The 19,488-nt window shown below is 36.5% G+C and overlaps 1 protein-coding gene and 1 pseudogene across 4 annotated transcripts in view; one reads left to right on the top strand and one right to left on the bottom strand.

Annotated features, from left to right (window-relative positions):
- NME5 (NME/NM23 family member 5) overlaps positions 1 to 9,359 on the top strand; it is a 29,110-nt gene extending 19,751 nt beyond the window's left edge. For 3 of the 4 annotated variants that reach the window (XM_010807316.4, XM_005209392.5, XM_005209391.5), the window contains exon 6: positions 9,254 to 9,359. In XM_010807316.4, the coding sequence (XP_010805618.1) occupies positions 9,254 to 9,267 (14 nt within the window). In that variant the 3' untranslated portion in view covers positions 9,268 to 9,359. The remainder of the gene's footprint in view (positions 1 to 9,253) is intronic. The other variant, NM_001191216.2, reaches the window with a different exon arrangement.
- Positions 9,360 to 9,800: 441 nt separating this feature from the next.
- On the bottom strand, positions 9,801 to 18,151 carry LOC112447522 (high mobility group protein B1-like; annotated as a pseudogene).
- Positions 18,152 to 19,488: the final 1,337 nt, after the last annotated feature.

The following is a 19,488-nucleotide window of genomic DNA, read 5'->3' as shown; positions in this document are numbered from 1 at the left end:
GTGTGAAAGTGTTAGTGGCTCAGTTGTGTCCGACTCTTTGCAATCCCATGGGCTGTAGCCTGTCAATCTCCTTTGTCCATGGAATTCTCTAGGCAAGAATACTGGAGTAGGTAGCCATTCCCTTCTCCAGGGGATCTTCTCAACCCGGGGATCAAACGCAGGTCTCCTGCATTGTAAGTGGATTCTTTACAGCCTAAGCCACCATAGTTGTACCATTTTATACTCCGATGAAAATTGAATGAGAGTGCCTGATGTTTTTTCAAGCTTGGTGGGTTTTTTTTTTACCAATGTAATAGGTGAAAAATGTATCTTGTAACTTAATTTATATTTCTTTTGTTATGAGTGAGTTTGAGTATCTTTTATATACGCTGCTTAGAGCCATTTGCATTTCCTTTTCTACGAAATTCCTCATACCCTTAATCCATTTGCCAGGGCTCAGTTGTCTAGTATTTTCTTTATTGTATGGGTACTCTATATGTTTAAAAAAATCAACCTTTTGTTGATTAGTAGATTTTAATAGATTTCTGTAGTTTATCACTGTCTTTTTTGACTATTTTCATGATATATTTTAATTTTTATGTAGTTGTATTTATTGAGCTCTTTTATGGCTTGGGTTTCTGTCATATTTGAAGGTTTTCTGTTCAAGATCATAAATAACATTCTCTCATGCTGCCTTGTAGTACATTTTTCATGAAGAATTTTTTTTATGTGGACCAGTTTTTAAAGTCTTTATTGAATTTGTTATAATGTTGCTTCTTTAAGGGAAAGCTTTCTTAAAAATAATTTTATTTATTTACTTATTTTTGGCTGTACTTGTTCTTCATTGATGCACAAGGGCTTTCTTTAGTTGTGGTGGCCAGGGGCTACTCTCTAGTTGCGGTGCATAGGCTTCTCATTGCAGTGGCTTCTCTTGTTGCAGAGCACAGGCTCTAGGGCGCATGACCTTCAGTAGTTGTGGTTCCCGGGCTCTAGAGCACAGGTTCAATAGTTGTGACACACTTCTTCCTGGACCAGGGATCAAACCCGTGTCTCCTGCATTGGCAGGAGCATATTCTTTACTACTGAGCCACCAGGGAAGCCCACTTCTGTTTTTTATGTTTGTTTTCTTTTTGTCCACGTGTCATATGGGATCTTAGCTCCCTGACCAGAGATTGAACTCACATCCCTTGCACTGAAAGGCAAAGTCTTAACCAGGGGACTGCCAGGAAAGTCCCCTTCTAATACACTGTAATATTATATTTCCTCCCACCCCCCATGGATATGTCTTTGATCGTCTGGAATTTTTTTGTTGTTGTTGTTACAGGAAGTAAGGTAGATGCCACATTTTATTTAATTTTCCATTTGGTTACTCAGTTGACCCAAACCATTTATTGATGGTTTGTTTTTATTGTAGATTTAAGATAGTTTGTTGTTTTTATTGTAGATTTTTTTTCTTGTAGATTTAAGAATCTGCTGTTAATATATACTAAGTTCTTGTATGCATTTTGTGGGTTTATTTCTATTTTGGTGAGTTGGTTTATTTCATTTATATATGTCTGTTCATTTGTAAGTACCATACTGCTTTAAGTATTATAGGTTTGTAATATATTTCAAAATCAGATAGTTCTAAACCTTTCTATTACTTTTCTTTTTCAGAATTTTATTGATTTTTTTGCATTATTATTTCTAATACAAATATTTTCAGTCACAATACATACTGTCATATTGCTTCCTTAAAGGGCAATCCCAAGGTACACTGTGATTACCAATGTATAATTTTCGTTTCACTTCATCCATATAAGTCTTAGATGTAAGTTAAAAACACTGGGGTGGGGATCGGACTGACTTAATAAGAGACAAAATAAATGAAAGATGAGAATTCAATTGCTTTAACTTTATATATATATATATATATATATATGTATACTGGTAAAGTTAAACATTTTCTCCTATGTTTAATTGTATTTCCTCCTTTGTGAATTATCTATTTTTCTTTAGATCCACTTATCTGTTGGAGTTTTGTAAGAATTCCTTTTTCCATTACTGAATTATAACTAATCTACAATACTGTGTTAGTTCCAGGTGCATGACATAGTAATTTGATACTTCTTTATATTGCAAAATGATCAATATGATAAATCTAGTTGTCATTTGTCACCATAAAATGTATTGTATTGTTATTATTATTTACTATATTCCCCATTCTCCTGTACATTTAATTCCTGTGACTTGTTTATTTTGTACCTGGAAGTTTGTACCTCTTAATATCCCTTACCGCTTTTACTCATTCCCAACCTGCCTTCCCTGTGGCAACTGCCTATTTGTTTTCTGTATCTGTGACTCTGTTTCTGTTTTGTTTATTCATTTGTTTTAGTATTTATATTCCACTTATAAGTGAAATTATATGGTATTTATCTTTCTCTGACTTATTTCACACAGTACAATACCTTCTAGATTTATCCATGTTGTTGCAAATGGAGAATTTTCTTTCCTATTGAGTAATATTCCAGTATGTATGTGTATGTGTATGTATATGTCACATCTGTTTAACCTGTTCATCTGTTGACTTAGGTTGCTTCCATATCTTGGCTATTGTAAAAATGCTCAGTGAACATAAGGGTGCATATATCTTTTCAAATTAGTGTATTTGTTTTCTTCAGAAAAAGACCAGGAAGCAGACTTGCTGGATCATATGGTAGTTCTGATTTTAATTGTTTTTTTTTTTTTTTTTTTCAGTTCTACCAGGTTATTGCTACAACCCATCACCCTCCACCCTCATGCACACGTGCTCAGTCATGTAACCCCATGGACTGCAGCCTGCCAAGCTCCTCTGTCCATGGACTTTTCCAGGCAAGAATACTGGAGTGGGTTACCATTTCCTTCTCCTGATTTTAATTTTTTGAGGAGCCTATTACTTTCTTTGCTGGCCATATCAACTTAAATTACAACCAGCAGTGCATGAGGTTACCTTTTTTCACATCCTTGCCAACATTTGTTATTTGTGTTTTTTAAAAAATTAATTATTTTTTTTGGTCTTCATTGCTGTTCGTGGGCTTTCTCTAGTTGCAGTGAATGAGGGCTACTCTTCATTGCACTATGCAGGCTTCTCGTGGCAGTGGCTTCTTTTGCTTTAGAGCATGGACTCTAGGGAGCTCAGTAGCTCAGGGCCTCAATAGTTGCAGCATGTGGGCTCTAGAGAATGGGTTCAGTGGTTGTGACTCATGGGTTCAGTTGCTCCAGGACATGTGTAATCTTCCTGGACCAGGAATTGAATGGGTGTCCCCTACATTGGCAGGTGAATTCTTTTTTTCCTCCATTTTTTTTGTTTGTTTTGTTTCTTTTTTTTTTTTAACTGTTATTTTTTCTGTTTTGTTTTTCTCATTTTTTAAAAAATCTTTTTTATTAATTTTTTTCAAACCCTTGTGTCAAGGGCTGATTTTCGATAGATAGCAGCGAGGGAGCTGGTGCTATGTATGAAACCCTGATAGCAGGTGAATTCTTAACGACTGGACCACCAGGCAAGTCCTATTTGTGTTCTTTTTGATGATAGCCATTCTGATTGATGTGAAGTGATAACTCATTGTGGTTTTAATTTGCATTTCCCTGATGGTTAGTGATGTTGTGTCTGTTGGCCATCTGTTTGTCTTCTTTGGAAGAATATCTATTCAGGTTCTCTGCCCATTTTTAAATTCAGTTTTTGTTTTTATGATGTTGAGGTGTATGAGTTCTTTGTATATACTGAATATTAATTTCTTATCAGATATATTGTTTGCAGATATCTTCTCCCATTCAGTAGGCTGCCTTTTCATTTCATTGATAGTTTCCTTCGCTGTGCAAAAGCTTTTTGTTTTATGTGATCTCATTTGGATTTTTTTGCTTTTGCTTCCCTTGCCTGAGGAAGTTAGTTAGTTAGTTAGTTAAGTTGCTCAGTCGTGTCTGACTCTCTGCGACCCCATGGACTGTAGCCTACCAGGCTCCTCTGTCCATGGGATTTTCCAGGCAATAGTACTGGAGTGGATTGCCATTTCCTTCTCCAGGGGATCTTCCTGACCCAGGGATCGAACCCTGGTCTCCCACATTGTAGACAGATGCTTAACCGTCTGAGCCACCAGGGAAGTCTTGCCTGAGGAAAAATACATCCAAAAATATATTGCTAATAATACAATATTGTGAGTTAACTATATTTCAAGGACTATTTTTAAAAATATATTACTAAGACTGATTTCAAAATTGCATACTGCATGTGTTTTCTTCTAGGAATTTTATGGTTTCTTCTCTGCAGTTAAGTCTTTATCCATCTTTCACTTGTTTTTGTATATAGTGTGAGAGAGTAGTTCAGTTTAATTCTTTTGCATGTAGCTATTTAATTTTCCTAAAACCATTTATTGAAGAGATTATCTTTTCCCCACTGTATTTCCTGTCTTCTTTGGCATAAGTTAATTGACCATATAAATGTGGTTTCATTTCTGGTTCTCTATTCTTTTCTGTTGATCTATGTGTCCGTTTTTATGCCAGTAGCATACTGCTTTGGTTACTATAGCTCTGTAGTATAGTTTAAAATCAGGGCATGTGATACCCCTAGCTTTGTTCTTGTTTCTCAAGATCATTTTGGCTATTGAATATCTTTTGTGTTTCCATACAAGTTTTGGAATTATTTGTTCTAGTTCTGTGGAAAATGCTATGGTTATTTTGATAGGGATTGCATTAAATCTTGTGGTTAGTATGGTTATTTTAACAATAGTAATTCTTCTAATTCATGAATGTAACGTATTTTTCCATTTGTTTGTTTTTCAGTTTCATCAGTGTAATAACAGTTTTCTTAGTACAGGTCTTTTACCTCCTTAGTTAGATTTATTCTTAGGTATTTTTTTAATGCAATTGTAAATGTGATTGATTTCTTAATTTCTCTTTTTGTTGATAGTGTATAGAAACAACACATTTCTGTATTAAATTTGTTCTGTGCAACTTCACTGAGTTTATTAGTTCTAACAGTTTTTTGGTGCTGTCTTTAAGGTTTTCTCTGTATATCATGTCATCTTCAAATTGTGACAGTTTTACTTCTTCCTTTCCTGTTCAGATTTCTTTTATTTTTTTAATTAATTAATTTTTTCTGATTGCTGTGGCTAGGACTTTTAACACTATGCTGAATAAAAGTGGAAAAAGTGGACATGATGTTACTGTGGGCTAGTCATATATGATCTTTATTATGTTGAGGTATCGTCCCTTTATACTCACTTTGCTGAGAATTTTTATTGTAAATGGATGTTGCATTTTGTCAAAAGCTTTTTCTTCATCTGTTAAGATGACTGTATGATTTTTATACTTCAGAATGTGATGTATTATATTGATTTGCAGAAATTGAACCATCCTTGCAGCCTTGGAATAAGTCCCACTTGATCATGGTGTATGATTCTTTTAATGTATAGAATTCAGTTTTCTTTGAGGATTTTTGCTGCTATGCTTATCAGTGATACTGACCTGTAATTTTCTTTTCTGGTGTTGTTTTGTCTAGTTTTGGTGTCAGGGTAATCTTGGCCTCATAGAATGAGCTTGAAAGCATTTTTTTCCTCTTCAGTTTTTTGGAATAGTTTGAGAAGGATAGGTGTAAGAATTCTTTATGTATTGGTTATATCAAGCTTGTTCTATTAGCTGCAAAAATATTTCCCTTTTTGTTTAACTTCTAATTTTGACTTTTACATAATATTCAGTAAGTCAAACCTTAATTTTTTTTCTTATTGTGAGTTTTACTTTATCATCTAAGTTTAGAAAGTTCTATTCCATTGAAGATTTTGCTAAATATTCACTTTCATTTTCTTCTATTAATAGTTTTTTTCATTTTTAACTTTGCTATGTCTCTGGAATTTACTTTTATATATATCACAAAATGAAGATCTAAATTGATTTTTTTCTGATCAGTTGTTCTTGTACATTGATTTATAAGGCCACATTTGTCACATATAAAATTCTATTTGTGAGCATGTATTCCATTATGTTGAGCTGTATGTTCTGATAACAGTACCACAATAAACAATTGTTTTTAACACTATTTTCAATACTTCTATATATACTTAACAATTTTTTTGTTTTTTTGGTGGTAAATATAAGATAAACTTTGTCATTTTAACCATTTTCAAGTGTACAGTTCAGTGGCATTAATTATAATCACAGTTGTGTATAGCCATCATGACTACCTATTTCCAAAACTTTTTCATCACCCTAAACAGAAACTCTGTAACCATTAAGCGATAGCTCCCCATTATCTCCTTCTGCTACCCTTTAGTAACCTCTATTCTTTCTGTCTCCATGAATTTGTCTATTCTAGATATTTTACCTAAGTTACATATAAGAATTATATTTGTTTTTTTGTGTGTCTGACTTACGTCACTTGTCATAATGCTTTTGAAGTTCATGTAGTAGCATGTACTAGAATTTTATCCCTTTTATAGTTGAATAATATTTGATGATACATATATATTATTTATCCATTCATCTGTTGATAGATACTTAGATTGTTTCTCCCTTCTGGCTATTGTACATAATGTTGCAGTGAACACTGGTGTATCTCTTTGAGTACCTGTTTTCATTTCTTTGAAGTATGTACTTAAGAGTGAATTTTCTGGGTCATATGATCATTCTGAGTTTAACTTATTGAGTAACCACTAAGTTATTTCTCACAGCAGCTGCACCCGTTTACATTCCCACTAGCAATGCATGAGTGTTCCAGTTTCTCCATGTCCTGGCCAACACTTGTTCTTTTCCTTTTTTTTTTTTTTAATAATTGTAACCATCTTATTAGATGTGAAATGGCCTGTCATTGTGGCTTTGGTTTGCATTTCCCTAATGACAAATGATGTTGACCCTCTTTTCAAGTGTTTACTGGCCATTTGTATATTTTCTTCAGAGAAATGTCTGTTCATATTCATATTCTTTGCTCATTTTTAATTGTTTTCGTGGTTGAGTTGCAGGAGTTCTTTATATGTTATAGATTTTAAATATTTATATGATTTGCAAATATATGTTCCCTTTCTATAGGTTGTCCTTTCACTTTAAAAAATAATAATTTTATTTATTATTTTTGGATCTTCTTTGCTGTGTGGGCTTTTTTCTAGTAGCAAGAGGGGGCTACTCTCTAGTTTCAGTACAAGGGCTTCTCATTGCGATGGCTTATCTTGTCTAGGCACCATGCCCTAGGGTGCTCGGGCTTCAGTAGTCGTGGCACATGGACTTAGTAATTGCAGTTCCCAGGCTCTGGAGCACAGGCTCAATAGTTGTGGCACACAGGCTTAGTTGTTTCATAGCATGTGGTATCATCCCAGATCAGGGATCGAACCCATGTCTCCTGCACTGGCAGGCCGATTCTTCACTTTGAGCCACTAGGGGAAGCCCCATGTCCTTTCACTTGGTTGATAATGTCCTTTGATACATGAAAGTTGTGAATATTTGATAAACTCTAATTTACCTTTTTTTTTTTTGCTTATGTTTATGGTGTCATATCTAAGAATCTATTGCCAAATTCAAGGTCATAAAGATTTATTCCTTTATTTTCTTCTAAGATTTTAATGAGTTTAACTCTTATATTTATGTTATTGATAAACTTTGAGTTAATTTTTTATATTAAGTGAGATAGGGGTCAACTTCATTTTTTGCCTATGGAAATCCAGTTTCTAAGTACCATATGTTGAGGAGACTGTATCTTCTCCATTGAATGGGCTTGGAACCATTGTCAAAAATCTGTTGATTATATATATGGGTTTATTTCTGACTCTCAATTCTATTCCATTGATCTGTATGTATATCTATATACCTCATTGTCTTGATCACTGTACCTTTATAGAAGATTTTAAAATTGGGAAGAACAAAATTGGAAAATTCTTCAATTGGATTTCTTTCATGACTTTTTTAGCTATTTGGAGCTCCTTGAAATTCTATATGAATTTAAGGATTGATTTTTCCATTTCTGCAAAAACAGCAGTTGGAAATTTGATGCGACTTGTGTTGAATCTGTAGATCACTATGAGTAGCATTGACATCTTAGCATCTTAACGTTATTAAATCTTTCTATCCATGAACATGAGATGTCTTATCATTTATTTAGATCTTTTCAGTTTCTTTCAGCAATGTTTTATGATTTTCAGGACACAGGTTGATTAATTTATCCTAGATATTTTTTCAAGGCTATTATAAATTAAAGTGATTTCTTAATTTCCTTTTTGAATCATTCATTGTTGATATGTAGAAACACAACTGATTTTGTGTATTGATCTTGTAACCTGCAACTTTGCCATATTCATTTATTGGCTCTAGTAGCTTTCTTAGATTCTTTGGAATTTTTTATACAGGCATACCATGGAGATGTTGCCAGTTAGGTTCCAGACCACGACAGTTAAGCAAGTATTGCAGTAAAGCAAGTCATACAAGTTTTTTGGTTTCCCCATGCATATGTAAAAGGGTTACACTATTCTGTAGTCTATTAAGTGTGCAATAATATTATATCTTAAAAAAGACAATGTGTATAACTTAATCTAAAAAAATGTTAACCATCATCCTAGCCTTCAGTGAGTCATGATTATTTTGCAGTAAGATCACTGATCATAGACCACTACATGTGTGTTAAGTCACTTCCGTTGTGTCTGACTCTTTGTGACTCTATGGACTGTAGCCCACCAGGCTCCTTTGTCCTCTTGCCCATGGGATTCTCCAGGCAAGAATACTAGAGTGGGTTGCCATTTCCTCCTCTGGGGGATCTTCCTGACCCAGGGATGGAACCCACGTCTCTTATGTCTCCTGCATTGGCAGGTGTGTTCTTTACCACCACTCTACTTGGGAAGCCCTAGACCATTATAACAAATCTAACAATAATGAAAATGTTTGAAATATTATAGAATTAGCAGACACAGAAAGACATGGAGACATAAAGTGAGCAGTTGCTCTTGGAAAAATGGTGCTGCTAATCTTGCTCAATGCAGAGGGCTCAAAAACCTTCAATTTGTAAAGAAAAAAGCTGTATCTGCAAAGTACAATAAACTGGTGGAGGAATATTATACCTGTATATACAAGGGTCATGTTATCTGTGAACATAGTTTTACCTTCCTTTCCAATTTGGATCTATGCTTGACAGTATTGCCTAATGTAATACTTATTGTTTCAATTTTTAGTGGTCATTTTCTTATTATTCCTAAAGTGATTTTGGAAACTGTTTTAAATTGATAGAGTATATATTGAAGAAAGTATGTGAACATTAATTAACATAAAGATTTTTTTTTCTTTTCCATAGATTTGGCTAGCTGATTGGCTGCTGAAAAATAATCCCAACAAACCTAAACTGTGTCATCATCCAGTTGCAGAATAATCTTATTAAAATAAAACCCTCAAAGAACAAATCATGAGCTGTCTTACTATAAAAGTCATGCTTCTACTTAAAAAAGTAACTCCTAAGGGTTTATGTAACTACATGTGAAATTATTTCTTAAAAATAAATTTAAAAAAAAATCTATTTTGTGCAGCAGGTAACATTATCTCAGATAAAACATTAGTTTGGGGTATTATCTTTTTCTAATATGAAAATGGTATTAATATGAGAAGCACTTAGAATGTCAATAAAACAATGGCAACTTTTTATTTTTGCAGTTACAAAGTGGTGTTCAGTTAAGAGAACAATAATTCATATAGGATGCATCAGAGACAATTGAAGATGGTAAAACTACCATCCCTATGTAAAATTGATATTTTTTGTGCACCAACAAGAAGCTACTTTACATTTCTTTGCCAATTTATTAATACAACTCGCATAATACATGAGGCAAAATTAGTATCTATTGAAAATACCACCAGGGCAGGGCTAGCTAAAGACACATTTGGTAGTATGTTAACTATATAGAAAAAGGCACTATACAGTTTAAAACCAAGTCTTGTACAGCTTTACAGTTCTTTTTTCTTTAGAAAGAGTGAGTTGTGCACAGGGAGGTTAAATGCTTTTAGACAAGCAGGAAACTAGAATCAACTTACTTATTATTATCATCTTCAACTTCCTTCTCTTTCTAATCCTTCTTTTCCGCCTTGATGACTATCTTTTTTGCTCCATGTTTTTTCTCTATCTTAGCAGCCTTCTTTTCATAAAGCTTCTTGTCATCTGCTGAAATGCTGTTCCATGTTTCTGCCAGTTCCTTTGCGACATTGCCAATGGGTATGCTGGGATATTCTCTTTTGGTTTGGAAGAACAGGAGAAAAACTGAAGGCAGCCTCTTGTATGCATTGGGATCCTTGAGCTTCTTTTTTTGTTTCTCCTTTAGGAGGAATGTAGGTTTTCATTTCTCTGTTATAAAGGCCTTGTCTACCTTTACTATGCCTTCAAAATTTTCTTTTTCAACTGACTTGGTCTTCCATCTCTCTGAGCACTTTTTGGAAAACTCTGAGAAGGTGACTGGGTACTTGTGCTCCTTCTGGCAAGTTTGCCCAAAGAATGCTTATGATGGTGCTTTGTGGTCTCTTAGGGCATCCTTTCCCATGTTTAGTAATTTTTCCTCCCTGAGTCTCAAAGTCATCCAATGCCCGTCTGGCTCTCCCTTCCCCTCATGCTGTCTTTATGGAGGTCATTTTCTTGCAATGGCTTTCAATTTAAGATATGATTTTAACAGTGACGTAGTATTAAGTAATAGAAGGCTGATGTAAGATATTGCTTATTATTTTTTAATTTTGAGAAAATGTGGCATTTTAGTTATATTTTCCCTAGCCTATATTCTGTATTTACATGCATAATTAATGCATAGTTCAGAAAGATTAGTTTAAAAAATGTTAAGTATATAAGTAATTACAGTTTTCTTTTGCTATCCTATGGGCGTGCCTGATAGCTCAGTTGGTAAAGAATCCACCTGCAATGCAGGAGACCCAAGTTTTATTCCTGGGTTGGGAAGATCCACTAGAGAACGGATAGGCTACCCACTCCAGTATTCGTGGGCCTCCCTGGTGGCTCAGCTGGTGAAGAATCTGCCTGCAATGCGGGAGACCTGGGTTTGATCCCTGGGTTGGGAAGATCCCCTGGAGAAGGGAAAAGCTACCCACTCCAGTATTCTGGCCTGGAGAATTCCATAGACTGTACAGACCATGGGGTTGCAGAGTCAGACACAACTGAGCAACTTTCACTTTCTACTATCCAATAGTAGAGTGTTCCTATGAAATCTCTCATAAGCAGAAAGAATGTAGATAGAAGACTCAGTTACCTTAGTTTGTTCACATCTTGTTAACTGAAGCACAAAGTAAACTGAGATAAAGCCCAGATGCTCACTGACAGTTAAAAGCTATGCTGGCTTGATGCTGGGATGCTAGTGTAGTTCCTTAGGAAGGAACTTGGTGGTGCTGCTCTTGTTGCTCAGTGTGCACACTGCTGAACTCAGTTCAGTTCAGTTCAGTCACTCAGTTGTGTCCGACTCTTTGTGACCCCATGAACCACAGCACACCAGGCCTCCCTGTCCATCACCAACTGCTGGAGTCTACCCAAACCCATGTCCATTGAGTCAGTGATGCCATCCAACCATCTCATTCTCTGTCGTCCCTTTCTCCTGCCCTCAGTCTTCCCCAGCATCAGTGTCTTTTCAAATGAGTCGGCTCTTTGCATCAGGTGGCCAAAGTATTGAAGTTTCAGCTTCAATATCAGTCCTTCCAATGAACACCCAGGACTGATCTCCTTTAGGATGGACTGGTTGATCTCCTTGCAGTCTAAGGGACTCTCAAGAGTCTTCTCCAACACCACAGTTCAAAAGCATCAATTTTCGGTACTCAGCTTTCTTTATAGTCCAACTCTCACATCCATACGTGACTACTGGAAAACATAACCTTGACTAGACTGACCTTTGTTGACAAAGTAATGTCTCTGCTTTTTAATATGCTGTCAGATTGATCATAACTTTCCTTCCAAGGAGTAAGTGTCTTTTAATTTCATGGCTGCAGTCACCATCTGCAGTGGCTTTGGAGCCCCCCAAAAATAAAGTCAGCTACTGTTTCCACTGTTTCTCCCTCTATTTGCCATGAAATTATGGGACCAAATGCCATGATCTTAGTTTTCTGAATGTTGAGCTTTAAGCCAACTTTTTCACTCTCGTCTTTCACTTTCATCAAGAGGCCTTTTAGTTCTTCTTCACTATTTGCCATCAGGGTGGTGTCATCTGCATATCTGAGGTTATTGATGTTTCTCCCAGCAGTTTTGATTTCAGCTTTTGCTTCATCCAGCCTAGCGTTTCTCATGATGTACTCTGCAGATAAGTTAAATAAGCAGGGTGACAATATACAGCCTTGACGTACTCCTTTCCCTATTTAGAACCAGTCTGTTGTTCCATGTCCAGTTCTAACTGTTGCTTCCTGACGAGCATACAGATTTCTCAAGAGGCAGGTCAGGTGGTCTGGTATTCCCATCTCTTGAAGAATTTTCCACAGTCTGTGGTGATCCTCACAGTCAAAGGCTTTGGCATAGTCAATAAAGCAGAAATAGATGTTTTTCTGGAACTCTCTTGCTTTTTCGATGATCCAGCGAATGTTGGCAATTTGATCTCTGGTTCCTCTGCCTTTTCTAAAACCAGCTTCAACATCAGGAAGTTCACGGTTCATGTATTGCTGAAGCCTGGCTTGGAGAATTTTGAGCATTACTTTACTAACGTGTGAGATGAGTGCAATTGTGCAGTAGTTTGGGCATTCTTTGGCATTGCCTTTCTTTGGGATTGGAATGAAAACTGACATTTTCCAGGCCTGTGGCCACTGCTGACTTTTCCAAATTTGCTGACAAATTGAGTGCAGCACTTTCACAGCATCATCTTTCAGGATTTGAAATAGCTCAACTGGAATTCCATCACATCTTCTGAAGATGGAAATGAGGGCGACCAAAGAGATACCTTAACCAAAAGCAGTGAGTAGATCTTGGCTGGATACTGGTTTTAAAAATCAATAAAAGACCTTTAGGGGACAATTAAGGAGGTTTAGGTTTGGAAATGATAGGTGATGTTAGGAAATAATTGCCAAATTTCAAAGAGTCAAAATTATATGAGCATGAAAAGAGTATGTCATTATCTTTAGGTGAATGCATTCTGAAATATTTAGGGGTAAATTGTTTTATATTTGCAACTTATTTTCACATGATTCAGCAAGAGTTATTTTTATACATGTAAAGATAAAGTTAGCAAAATATTAACAATTATTCAGTATAGTTGGTGGGCATCCTAGTATTATTTTCATTTTTCCGTGCTTTAAAACTATTCACAAATGAAGTTGAGGGGGAAAGATCTATTATCATCAAAATCTAGTGGTCTGTTTTTCACATTCTTGATAGGGAAACATTCAGATCCTATATAGCTCTTGATTAGATACACACATGAAACATACTAATCATTTATGATATGTTCTAGCCAGACATGTGTACCTTAAAATTATCTAGCCTTTAGGTCAACCAACCTTCTTACAGTAGTAGGAAATAATGTGGTCATCTAAAGAATACCATAAAGAAGCAAAAATTTACAAGATGGGATGTTCTGTAGGACAGAGGCCCCGGTCTTTCAACAAATTGGTGTTAGGACAAATGGGACTCTTTTAGATTAACAGAGATGTAAGATCCATAATCAGAATCAACACTTGTTTCTAGATTGAACCCTCATTTAGGCAGACAAGGGGCAAAGGACATTTTTGAGACAACTGGAAGATTTGAATCTAGATTAAGTATTAGATGAAAATGTGTTCAAAAGGTAAAGATTGTTAACTGAAGAAACATATTGCAAAGCAATATGTACAGAGTAGTCTCACTTTGATAAAGAAATACATATATGTGCATATGTGTGGATTAAGTTGTAGAAGGATGCCCATTCAAATGTTACTGTATAATCTCTGGATGGTGGTAATATAATGTTGTGTTTTTTTTTCTTATTTTTGTTTAGCTATATTTAAAATTTTCTACAATGTTCATATTACTGCTTTTGTCATTTTTAAAAAAGGTTTGGAAAGATAGGTGCCTTACTGGTTGCAACATTAATAGGGTTAGCAACACTTCCTTATTAATAGACTATCTTCAAGGTATATGTACGACCAAGATGCTTTACAAGTTTCGGTCCTGATGTTTATATGAGTTTTGGGACATATTCCTCCTGGAACTGGTATGTACACTGTATTTCAAAATACCTTTAACACTCATGTTGGAAAGACAAGCTAAAAATCTTAAAAATACAGATAAATAGTGGATGGCTATATTTTGAACAATGGCCAAGAGCATATAGGAAAAAGCAAATAATTTGTTACAATGAGATTCCAGCTTCAGGAGGTTATTTCCCCCACAAGAGCCTCCTCTTGTGCAAAAAAGTGGCTGCATTGTATATGGCAGAAAAATTCTATACTGGAAGCCATCTTCAGTCCCCAGACCTGCCATTTATTTTGTTTTTTAAGTGGAAGAAAAAAATAGAGAAACTTAATTTGAGACATGTTTTGGGAAAAAACAAATACATATAGATGGAAAACAATGTAGTTAGCCATAGGATTTTAAAATTTTGGACATGTTTGAGGTCATTATTTCATAGATCAGAACTAGAAAGTGTAACATAGAGTGAATAAGAAAAATGAGAAGACTGCCTTCTGACATAACCTGCAAGGTAATACCAAAGTCCTGTGTACACATTTGTTACTAAGTAATGGTAATTTAAGTAATTTAATGCATTTATCTTGAATGATAGTGTGATATTCTTATTAATCAAGGTACACAACTTCATTTAGTTCCTTTCTCTAGGACTCAAAAAGACCATAAAAGCAAGCAAGCAAGTATGCAGTTCTCTTATGACTTGAGATTAAATAGCAGTAGAAGTGCCTCCCCTTACCCTACGCAACCCCTGCTGCCAACACATACACACCCTTCACGGTCTTCTTAAACTTTGCTGAGAAATATGGTACATGTCTAACCTGGGTGTACCTACCTCAGCTTCTATGTGAAGGGTTTTGAAAAGTAAACTAGTGCTTGGAAAACCCAGGGCAATAGTTTATCTGCCGTAGCTTAAGGGTGACACAGTTCAACTTGATTGGAAAGTGTCACGGTTACTTGTATATATATATGTGTGTGTGTATGTATGTGTGTGTGTGTGTATATATATATATATATATATATATATATATATATATATATATAAAGTTTTGGGCTTCCCTGGTGGCTCAGCTAGTTAGGAAGCTGCTTGCAGTGCGGGAGACCCAGTTTTGATCCCTAGGTCAGGAAGATCCCTGGAGAAGGGACTGGCTATCCATTCAGGTATTCTTGCCTGGAGAATTGCATGGACAGAGGAGCCTGGTGGGCTACACAGTCCATGGGGTCGCAAAGAGTTAGGCGCAACATTTTCACTTTTCATATATAATTTTCTTTCTTTCTTTATGGCTGTGCTGGGTCTTTATTGCTTTGCTTGGGCTTTCTCTCTGCAGTCAGTGGGGGCTACTCTTCATTGTGGTGCAAAGGCTTCTCTTTGTGGTGGTTCCTCTTGTTACGGAGGACAGGCTCTAGGCGCACAGGCTTCAGTAGTTGTAGCATGCTGGCTCAGTAGTTGTGGCGAGGCATATGGAATCCTCTGGGACCAAGGATCAAACCTACATTCCCTGCATTGGCAGACAGATTCTTATCCACTGTACCACCAGGGAAGTCTGTGAACTGTGAACAGTTACTCTCAAGAAGTACTTTCCCAACTCAGAAATACTGCCCCTTCTTTCTTGTAGTTAACTCTATATAAAAGTATTTAGATTAAGCTTTGAGTTTTCATTCAGAGATGGCTCAATTCTTCCTTGTTTGCTGCTACTTTGACTTCAAGTGCTTTTTCTTGAGTTCCTTATTTTTGTTAAGTTTCCCTGGTGGCTCAGATGGTAAAGCATCTGCCTACAATGAAGGAGACCCAGGTTTGGTCCCTGAGTCGGGAAGATCCCCTGGAGAAGGAAATGGCAACCCACTCCAGTACTCTTGCCTGGAAAATCCCATGGACGGAGGAGCCTGGTAGGCTACAGTCCACAGGGTCACAAAGAGTTGGACACGTCTGAGTGACTTCATTTTATTTTTGTTAGTCCGCTTTCTAATAACATTCACTGTACTAATTGTGCTAACATTCACTATACTAACCTTTGGAAGGACTGATGCTGAAGCTGAAACTCTAATACTTTGGCCACCTGATGTGAAGAACTGACTCATTGGAAAAGACCCTGATGATGGGAAAGATTGAAGGCAGGAGAAGGGGACGACAGAGGACGAGATGGTTGGATGGCATCACTGATTTGATGGACTTGAGTTTGAGCAAGCTCTGGGAGTTGGTGAAGGACAGGGAAGCCTGGCGTGCTGTAGCCCATGGGGTCACAAAGAGTCGGACATGACTGAGCAACTAAATTGATATTAACTCTGTGCCTTTCATTTAAGGTCTATAATTGCTTTATAAAAGTTAATTAAATCTTAGAAATCCCCAGACTTATGAGAGCCTTTAATAGAGAAATTTACTTCTAAAGGTAGAGTCTAGTGATTTCTGGCAATTTCAGATAAAGACTGTAAGGAAGATAACTTTCACCTCACTGAAGGATGTGACTAAAGGAAAAAAAAAATCATTGTAGAGCAGTTCTGCATAGCTTTCCTATTAACTAGATTCTTTAGTTCATTGGAAAGGGGAGATGACTAAGTAATATGATGTCTGTTCCATTCCTGCAACCAAAGTGACCCAGAAAGTTCTCTCCCCTCATTCAAGGGTTGATGACACTGCTGAGATTGATGCCTTTTGTTCCCAGACCAAATTGTTTTTTATAGCCCACCCCCTGCCAGCACTTTCCAAAGTGCCACTGCCATCAGCTCCAGAGGGAGCCCCTTCCTCAGGCTTCCTGGCCAGCAGCTGCACTGTGATGGCAGGGAGCTCGGAATGGGAGGAGAAAGCAGCTTGCAGACAAATGGGCAGCTAATCCGACCAACAGCCCATCACTAGAACCATAAAAAAATTCCTTTTTTCCCCCCACTTGCCTCATCTGCATTTCTTGGCTGAGGTGGCGATGGAATGCTCCTTGGGAAAGTTATGGTTTCACATGGTCTATCAAGCAACCTCAAATTTCCCCCCTTTTTTCTTTCTCAAACAATTCTGCTTAGTTAGCCTAGTGTTGTCAAATCACTACAGACCTTACAGGTAGTAAAAGAACAATAAGGGAATAGTAGAAACAACTTGGTGCCAATGAGATTGACAAATTAGATAAAGTCCTTAAAAGACACAGCTACCAACAGTGTCTCAATCTAAATGAGAATTTCTGGATCCTTCTTTAAACTTTCTGTCATTGTTTGGATCTCTCAGTGTTCAACTTTAGTTTAGAAGCAGTCCTACTGAACTTAGTAAGCATTCTCAACTGTTCTACTAAGATCCAGTTGTTTTTCACCACAAGTTTTCTATTTTGGGGGTAGAGAGGGTAAAGCTATTTTATTAGAATAAAATTTTTAAAATTTTATAAGAACATCTCAGGGATTAATCTTATTTTAATCAGGATTATAAAATTCTGATCCTTCTGAGTGGCCTTTATGTTAGGGCCAGAATGACAACCTTGCTGGTCTTTATATAGTGTTCCTAGTCCTTAACAATGTGAGAACATGTCAAGGCGAGAGAGGGTAAAGCTTATTTTATAAGAATAAGCATCTCAGGGGTTAATAAATCTTATTTTAATCAGGATTATAAAATTCTGATCCTTCTGGGTGGCCTTTATGTTAGAGCCAGGATGACAACCTCACTGGTCTTTATATAGTTTTTCCTAGTCCTTGACAATGTGAGAACATTTCAAGGTGTCTTTAACATATATATGTGATTAGAGCCTCTTGCACCATAAAATGGTTAGCCACGGACCCATATAAAACAGTCAGTCTACAATGAGGTTGAAGCTTTGGAAACATCACATCCTTTTCAGTGGTACTTGCTTTTATAGTGTCATTTAGCAAATGGACTGTGAAGAATTAGTCATGCCAAACTTCTAACCATCCGATGACTAGCTACAGAATAAACATCCCCGATGAAAATTTTTAGATTTTAAAGCTTTAGTCTTTCTTTTCAAAGTTTCAATTAAAATAAAATACTATATCTACTAGGACCCCCAAGTTCTCGTCTATAACTTGTTTGCACCTTTCAGAGATACAAGATCAGCACTTACGTGCTACACATAAGTAGCACACCATTATGAGTTCCTTTATGCCTCTCAGGGGTGGTTTGAGAAAATGGAATCTTTGAAGCCACTGTAGTCTTTGTGGTGAGAAACATAATATGCTAAATTAAATCAAAATGTGATGCCGTTAGGCACATTAATGAAATCACATTGTTATGTTCCTCTTTCTGTTATGCATATTGTAGGTCCCAATCTGAACACCGTATTATATGTAGGAAGCCAGACCCTCTGTTTAGCTTCCTGTGGGTCTGGATGCCCTCAACCTGTCCTTGGCTCTTCAGTGGTTACCTGGGTCTGAGGCCTGACTCTGGGATCTCCTATGCCATCTGAGCTGGCCTTTTCACTGGATTCCATGCCCTTGTATCTTCTTAGAATACTTTTCTTCCTTTTTAACTAGCCTTTTGATCGTTTACCTTTATCAGTGAGTTTGGTATTCCTGACTTCTACATAAGCCGCTATAAAGATTTTGATATGCCAGTTATATCTTAATATGAATTTTTAAAAGATTTTGAAATTCTGAAACACATTGCAGAGTAAGAGTTAAAATCAGTGTGCCAGCATGTTTTCTTCCTATTCTAACTGATCAGGGGAACCTGAGTTGAATGTACACATTGCCCATATAGAAAACAGGTTTCCTACTCCATGAGTAGTTGTTTGAAATTAAATTTCACTGCGTTGTGACAGAAAATACCGAGTATCTTGTGTGTATATAATATGCTATAAAAGTATTTTATAGTTGTTAATCTGGCATTCAGGACTCCCACAGACTGGTCAGAGTTTATCTTTCAAAACATGTCTCCCCAGAACCTGCCTTATGGTTGCTGCTGTAGTTACAGTCATCTGTTTGCTCACATTGCTCATTACTCACTTTGTTCATTTGCTGAAGCCATTCTCTTCCTTTACTCTGCTCTCCTATATCACGATACTGGAGATTCTCCTGTTCTTTTAGGCTTGTACGATTCCTAGCCTAGGAGACAATTTCCTGTAATTTTGCTCTAATGCGTGCTTATCTCATGTGCATACAAACTACTCATGCTTAATTGCTGACTTATCTGGCATGTAATAATATACTTTGATATAATGTGCTGGACATAATGGTGAAATAATTTAGCATTTGGCCTTTATAAACAGCAAAGCAGTTTTATATCATAACTCCATCATGACTTCCTAGTTCTGTGACTGTGGGAAAAATTACTTAACCTCTCTGCGTCTGCTTCCTCATCTCTCTACTGGGGCTAATGATAATACCTACATTGAAAGTGAAAGTGTTAGTTGCTCAGTCGTGTGTGACTCTTTGCGATCACATGGACTGTAGCCTGCCAGGCTCCTCTGTCCACGGGATTCTCCAGG

Source organism: Bos taurus, chromosome 7, assembly GCF_002263795.3.
Source record: "Bos taurus isolate L1 Dominette 01449 registration number 42190680 breed Hereford chromosome 7, ARS-UCD2.0, whole genome shotgun sequence".
Lineage (NCBI taxonomy): Eukaryota > Metazoa > Chordata > Mammalia > Artiodactyla > Bovidae > Bos > Bos taurus.
This window is presented reverse-complemented; position numbering and strand designations above follow the sequence as displayed.